Here is a 7,515-nt window from a genome sequence, read left to right on the forward strand (position 1 = left end):
TCAATCTTCCATTCTGTTGTATCAAGATCGACTGATGCATCCGTTTCGTGTCCCGGTGGCCGCCGCCGTGCTCTGCGCAGCCACAATGCTAAGTGCTGCTCTTGCCACCCACGCCCTAAGCACCACCTCGCCCCCGACGTTGCCTTCATCGTCCACCTCCTGCGACCCGGCGATGTGTGGGGGCCTGCGCATCGAGTACCCGTTCTGGCTCGGCGGCACGCACCCGCCAGAGTGCGGCTACCGCGCCTTCCAGGTCACGTGCGACCGCAACGGCACAGCCTCCCTCAGGAACTCCTTCTGGACGAACCAGATCCTGGAGATCAATTACGGAGACAACAACGGCACCTTCCGGATCACCAACGCCCAGCTCGCCGACGGCACCTGCGACATCGAGCTCCGCGTGAACGCCTCCTCCGACCTCAGCCTCGCGCCCTTCACCATCAGCGCTGCCAACCAGGCGATCTTCTTCCTCTACAACTGCACAGACCTGCAGGCACAGCCGCCGCCGCTTGCTTGGGCGCCCATTAACTGCACGAATGCCAACACGTCCACATTCAACTCGTTCGCGTTGCTCGCCGGCGGGTACAAGCCCGACGACAAATGGGAGCCGGTGCCGGGGAGCTGTACTGTGTCGATGATGCCCGTGCTGGGGTACCCTGGGGCGACCGGGGCGGACTACCGGCGGCTGATGAAGAGCGGGTTTCTTCTCGAGTACACGGCTGACGATTGCAGGGCGTGCGAGGAGAGTGGAGGGCTTTGCCGGATTAACACCACCTACGATATCTTCGGGTGCCTCTGCTCTGACGGCCTGTCTGACCTCATCATCTGTGGTAGTTCAGGTAACTCTAGCGGCATGATCAATCCCAGGTTTAATGAATTTTTAATTTTTTTTCAAGTAAAGAATTTTAATTTAGTACTGCATGTATATTCATACATTTTGTACTCCCTCCATTTCACTATGTAGTGCACCCTTAACCAACGAGACCGATCAGTGGTAAAAATTTTGCTCCTGCTGCAGTCGGTCTCGTTGGTTAAATTTGTGGTCAAACTTATATATCGGGAAGCGAGGGCGCACTACATTGTGGAGTGGAGGGAGTATGATTCATCCAGTTTAGTCCGCAAGGTTTCGTTGGCTAATTACTCCCCTCAAGAACAAAGACTGGAATTATGATATTCGTAAACTTTTGTGAAATTATCTGTCCGCAATTTAAATATAACATTCCATCAGAATTTGATAGAATTTCTCTTTTTTTTGAAATAATTACAGAATTTATGAAATTTCGGTCATTTCGGCGAGGAGCGAAATGTTTCTCTAATAATTTTTTTAAATCTAACAATTAACTCTCGCTTTTGTCTTTGTCAAAATATTGGTAAGGTTGACGAAATATCAATCTTCCGCACATTTGATTTCTTTTCCTTCTACTTTCCTATGTGATTATCTAGCTGGCAGTTTACATTTCTCACCAAAATATATCTTCTTCTTCCTTCTTTTTGTCCACCAATCGTTTGATGGTAGGGGTTCTGGTGGTAGCGGTACCCAGCTCACCAGGATTCAACGCGGTATGTGGATCCGTCTTTGACGCTTGTTAGAGAAACTCTAGCAGACCCCGCATCTCGCCGGCCCGCAAAACTCGTTTGCAGTTCGCGCAAAACTACTTTTGCGGGCCGGCGTGGGCTGGCACAGATGCAGACCCCCAAACGGATCCGTAAAAAAGTATATTCGCGGAATATGGTTTTTTACGGGTCGGTTTCTGCGGGTTCTGCTCGGGCACCACCGCGAAGACCCGCAAACAAAAAAACTGCAAATCTCGCATTTGACATAGGCCTTCTCCGCCGCCGGCCGGGATCGCACTGCGGCGTTGGCGCCCGGTGCGCGGGACGTCGAGGCGGGGGCAGCCGGATTCCCGCCCTGCATGACCACGTTGCCCTGCCGCTTGCGGGCCGGCGCGGCGTGTGCTTGGGCGAAGGCAGCGGGGGGCAACATGGCCGGCGACGAGATCCGCCCGAGGGGAAGGAGCATGCACGACCTCGACGGTGACGGGGGACAGCATGGGGTCGTCCATGGCGTCGAGGAACGGCCGGGAAGGAGGAATCGGAGCTTGCGGAGGGGGGGGGCAATGGTGGCGAAGGGTGCGGGGAGCGGGAAAGGTCATGCGGAAATGTCCCTCCCACCAAATCTCGCGCCGGATAGGGGCTCAGCTCGGGTCGGCCTTCCAGCCCGTGAAGATAAAGGTTGGGGGAGAAGATTTGCCGCGCCCCTCAAAAAATTTTGCGGGCCGGGGCGGGATGCGGGGTCTGATCGTGCGTATTTTCCGGCCCAGACCCGCAATTTGGCGGTTATTTTGCGGCCGGGGCGGGATGCGGGGTTTGCTAGAGTTGCTCTTACCTGTCCACTAGAAAATTTGGTCAGGGTTTAGGGCTTACATGGGCAACATGTGTGCGGGGACATCCATATCGTGTATTCTTTGTGGCTCTGCAGCGGGTACCTGCCCGAGTGTGGCTACCATACCTTCCAGTTCACCCGCGACAGCACCGACAAGGCCTCGCTCTGGATGAGATCCTCGTCATCTCCTACCCAGAGAACTCCATCTGTGTCACCAACCTCTAGCTCTCCAACAGCGTGTGCGATATCGAACTCCACGTGGACACCTCTTCTGGTATTGGCATCCGCATCAGCGCTGCCAACCAGGAGCTCTTCTTTCTCTACTACTGCCCCTGCATGTGCGACCACTTCCGCTTACATAGGAACCCACAAACCATCCCAGTTGGTCCAACACCGTTCGCTCAATAACTCATTTCTGTGGCTTGCTGCGGCGTACAAGCCATGTGACATTTGAAGGCTGATTCAGGGAACTGTATCTTTCTGATGATGCCAGTGTTGGGGTACGAAGGGGTGGCTGATGAAGTTAGGTTTCTTCTTGAGTGCATGGCCGGCGGCTGCAAAGTGGACATGGAGAATTTGCAAGACCAATATCGCCTATGATATCTTCAAGTGACACTGCTCCAGCAGCGTGTCTTTGTCCATCATCTATGGGCAGAGTTCACCTATATAATAGAGACAGTGAGCTTGATCGTAAAAAAAGATACACCGCTTTAGTTTTTAAGTAGTCTTCGATTTTGGCGCACTAAGTTGAGGGGACTTACAAGAAAAATGAACACAACATGCACATACCTACTAGCTGTAAATGTTTCCTTTTATCTCCTAGTGTGGCTGCTGTTTTTCAGTTAAGGGGTATGATCGTTGTTTTACGGTGTTTTGTAGCAGCATTTTAAGCTCTTGTGCATAAGTTGCAGCGTTGAATATGGCGCATGGAAAAGGTTTGGGTTGAGATTGTAATATCTGATTGAACCTTTTGGGTCGATCACAAAACTATGGCTTATCAGATTCACTGAATAAATGAAATTGGGGGCAGAAGCTCCTCAGGAAATGCATGCGCATACCTGCTATACACTATGGATACTAAAATGCCTGACTAGTGTAAACTCAACATAACGCATGCCTCCAGTCTAGTTCTGTAGCATAAACAAATATTCTTCAGTTTTTCCACACTATGGTTCATGCTGCTCGTAAATAGGATTTGCAGGAAAATTAACAGAGCACGCATGTTCCTGCTAATTGCCATGTAGATTGAAATGTACCATCCAATGCATCAGTTTATGTGATCGCTCATATTGGCTACTAAATCTACACAGGCCTACAACTTTTTATTTGTCGATCCTGTATTTGATCAACATAGCTACTCTATCAAAAGGAAGTCAGATATATAGCCCATGTTCTATTGTTCTTCACATGCAATGCATTTTTATTTTTTTACTTCATGGGCACAATACTGAAGATCCATACACGATGCTATTCATTTTCTTTTGAAATACAACCAATGTAGTACTGTTGGATAAAATTGCTTTTACTCATAAATGTTATATATGTGTTATATTCCAGGTAGCAAGAGGACTAGCAAGATTATTCTAATAGGTATGCTCACACTTTTGCCATTTTCTCATGTGTAATGAATTAAATATTAGTAGTTCACTAGCTGTGATTTCTATGTTGAAATACTACCTTAAAAATCTATCATCTATGTAATCATTGGAAATTGATTCTGGAATTAAAACTTGAAAACAAGCAACTCTCACTTGAGAAATTTAAACTATTGATGGTCTTAGAAATCTGCTTCAATCTCAGCTGTGACATCAGCCGCTGGAGCCTTGCTCTTTACATGTATTTATGTCCTGGTATGGCGCAAAAAAGGGAAAAGACTAAGGTTTCTCCTTTGCAAGAAGACTAGCAGCAACACCGAAAAGAATTATGAGGCCATGATAGTATCGTACGGATCCCTAGCTCCAAAAAGATACATGTATTCAGAGGTAATGAAGATAACATCTTCTCGCAGCGATCAGCTTGGAAAAGGAGGTTATGGTGTTGTTTTCAAAGGAAGACTGCATGATGGTAGTCTGGTCGCAGTAAAATTCTTGCATGACTGCAAAGGAAATGGGGACGAGTTTGTTAATGAAGTTATGAGGATTGGCAGAACCTCTCATGTTAATGTTGTTAGCTTATATGGGTTTTGTTTGGAGGGATCAAAGCGAGCTCTTATATATGAGTACATGCCCAACGGTTCCTTGGATAAGTACGTTTATTCAGAGCACCCCAAAGAAATTTTAGGATGGGAGAGGCTTTATGGGATAGCAATAGGGATTGCTCGTGGCCTCGAATACTTGCACCATAGCTGTAATACACGTATCGTCCATTTCGATATCAAGCCCCAAAATATCCTTCTAGACAAATATTTTAGCCCAAAGATTGCTGATTTTGGTCTAGCTAAATTGTGTCATACAAAAGAGAGCAAGGTTTCAATGACTGGTACTAGAGGAACAATTGGATTCATCGCCCCAGAAGTCCACTCGCGAACCTTTGGAGTGGTTTCAACAAAATCGGATGTTTATAGTTATGGAATGATGCTTCTAGAGATGGTTGGAGGTAGGAGAAACGTAAAATCAATTGTTGCAAAATCCAGCGAAAAATATTTTCCAGATTGGATTTATGACCACTATGCGCAAGATGATGGACTAAAAGCATGTGAAGTCACATCAGAAATTGAGGATATCGCAAGAAAGATGACCTTAATAGGCTTGTGGTGCGTACAAATATTGCCTGCATATCGCCCTACCATAACAAAAGTTCTAGAAATGTTCGAGAGAAGCTCAGATGACATGGACATGCCACCGAAGCAAAACTTCTCTGGATTGCTGTAATATTTCTCCCTTTATTTTTCTGTGCAACTATTATTATTATAGAATAATAACTTGACCTATGCACTTATCTCTCATTGCAGTGAAAGTTCAGCTCACAATATGGATGTACAAAGTTCAAGTTCTACCAGATCAGAGGAGAACAGCCTTGTAAATTCAAAAATCCTACAACAATCGCCAACTCTTTGAGCAGATAAGCCTTGTGAATCAAAGAACCTACATTCATTTCCAACACTGTGAGATGGTGGCCCTGTACTAGAGTACATTCAGAAATTGAACAAGCGCAACAAAATTCTGCATTGTACTAGAACATACTCCATGTATGCATTTTTTTGACAAAGGGTGGATTTTATTAACTCAAAATGAGCATCAAGAGGATACAACACTATGAGCACACACCCGACCTCTGCATAACAATGATGTACACAGCCAACACCGACACACACAAAAACACCGACAACTAGCAAAGTCATAATGACCAAAGCTATATGTAGGCGAGAAAAAAAAAGACAAAGCGATCAAATCCGCGACCGACAAACTATAGCAAAAACCGTATCCGCACCAACCATTTCATGACTTCACGCAGACTACAAAATTCTTCAACAGCAACGCCTTCGGGAAGGGAGCGACGCTGACGCAACCGCCGTCACTGGATCCAACCATCAAGGCCAGAATCTAAGTTTTCACCCTGAAGAATCAGTCCGAGGATATTCGAGTAATGCCTTCAACAAGCTAACAACGGAAAAAAAACACCATCATTGTCAGGTCAAATCTAGGTTTTCACCCCGAAACTCGAGACTGAGTGCATGTAGCACTAACATCGAAGTCACTAATGTGTTGTCGCCACCACTTATGCACGATCCGAGCAGCTACATCAAAATGGACACCGCTTCACAACCATCCCTTTGCGTCAAGTCTTGGACCATAGTTTGCATCTCACCGCTAAAGTGAACCATCGGATCTGGAGAAATCAACGCTCTCCGAAGATCTTTCGGTAACCATCGTCTACATGGAGCCATAGGCGGTCGCTGTAGCCATCGCCATCTTGATCACCACACCGCCATCCACGTCCGCTGCTGCACCAACATGGAGAGAAGGAGACCCGGCATGGAGGCCACAACCGCCGAAGCGAGGAAGCCAGATCTGACCGAGAACGACGCGATCCAGCCATCCCACGGCTGTGGTGGTCAACGTAGGACAAGGAGCATGCGTCGGCCAATTGTGATGTATGTGGCGTTCACCATTGTGATGTTATATGCCAATCCATAGCAAGCAGATTAAATCATGGAAGCGGAAGGCGCATACTTACTTGCTGCTCTCCGTAGATTGTATCCACTCAATCAAGTAGCGCCGGGCTTTTCCTCGACGTGCTCAGAACCTCGCCGGTGACCACTGCCCAACTCCACACGCGTATTCCTCTCCCTCCGCTGGCGAACCGAGGGTTTGTGCCGCTTCTTAGACAACATCGCTTCCGCGACCCCTTGTTCGCCGCCACCAATGCCGAGCGATTTCACCCGTGGCGGCCCGATACATTTAAAAGTTGATGCAAGGTAACTGGGCAAAAGGTCATCAACCAATAAACTATGTGAGATGGACAAAAATGGTAGAACCATAACAAAGGTATGAAATAAACACCTACGACTACGTCACCACCCGCCTTCAATAAGATAACATGCTTGTGTGTTTCGTTGTGTCCAGCCTGAGACGACCGAGACATCGATTTTCGATCTCGATGGACAGGGGCAACCAATGAAAGTTGAAACAACGGCACAAGGACGGCACTACCAGGTCTAGCCATAAAAAACCAGATCACGGATTTTTCACCCCCGCCATAGAGTGGTGTGTTCTAGCCACCATATGGGCAACATGTCTCCCGAAAGCCGTGTCACCCATTACTGCGCGTAGAACTACCATGGTTTTCACTAGAGATAACTGCAAGCCAAACTTGGAACTATTTGCGGCCATGCACCAACTCAAGACCACATCAAACATTAGACTCAATTGGTAGTCATCCACTTCTTGAGACCAGTCTCCACACATCTCGATGAAAGGGAGTGCCCGGGATACACACACTTATCCAGATATTGTCATGGGCATGCCATTGATGTGACTACAAATGAGAGCACTTGAGCCTCGCCGACGCATCACTACTACGTGACCATACGTCTCATGGAGCCAACTAGTTGACTGCTTCCCAAGGATGAGTGCCCCCTCCCTCCCACAATAGGAGGAATGGTGTCAACATAAGTTATGATGGGCCCATTT

At 47.4% G+C, this 7,515-nt stretch overlaps 2 protein-coding genes across 2 annotated transcripts in view; both read left to right on the plus strand.

Moving 5' to 3' along the window:
- Positions 1 to 5,332, plus strand: part of LOC123068450 (LEAF RUST 10 DISEASE-RESISTANCE LOCUS RECEPTOR-LIKE PROTEIN KINASE-like 2.4) — a gene marked incomplete in the record, with an annotated part of 36,549 nt that extends 31,217 nt beyond the window's left edge. Inside the window, 1 exon segment of the mRNA XM_044491034.1 lies at positions 4,184 to 5,332. Coding sequence (XP_044346969.1) covers positions 4,184 to 5,253 — 1,070 coding nt within the window.
- Positions 7 to 4,287, plus strand: LOC123068451 (LEAF RUST 10 DISEASE-RESISTANCE LOCUS RECEPTOR-LIKE PROTEIN KINASE-like 1.2). The gene is made up of 2 exons (XM_044491035.1): positions 7 to 839; positions 3,941 to 4,287. The coding sequence occupies exons 1-2, from the start codon at positions 35 to 37 to the stop codon at positions 4,006 to 4,008; spliced, it is 873 nt and encodes a 290-aa protein (XP_044346970.1). The 5' UTR covers positions 7 to 34; the 3' UTR covers positions 4,009 to 4,287.
- Positions 5,333 to 7,515: the final 2,183 nt, after the last annotated feature.

The sequence above is a fragment of the Triticum aestivum genome, chromosome 3B, assembly GCF_018294505.1.
Source record: "Triticum aestivum cultivar Chinese Spring chromosome 3B, IWGSC CS RefSeq v2.1, whole genome shotgun sequence".
NCBI lineage: Eukaryota > Viridiplantae > Streptophyta > Magnoliopsida > Poales > Poaceae > Triticum > Triticum aestivum.

Coding starts and splice junctions, on each gene's coding strand:
- LOC123068451 (XM_044491035.1), top strand. CDS start 35: ATGCATCCGTTTCGTGTCCCGGTGGCCGCCGCCGTGCTCTGCGCAGCC. Junction 840..3,940: donor CATCATCTGTGGTAGTTCAG/GTAACTCTAGCG, acceptor GTTATATTCCAG/GTAGCAAGAGGACTAGCAAG.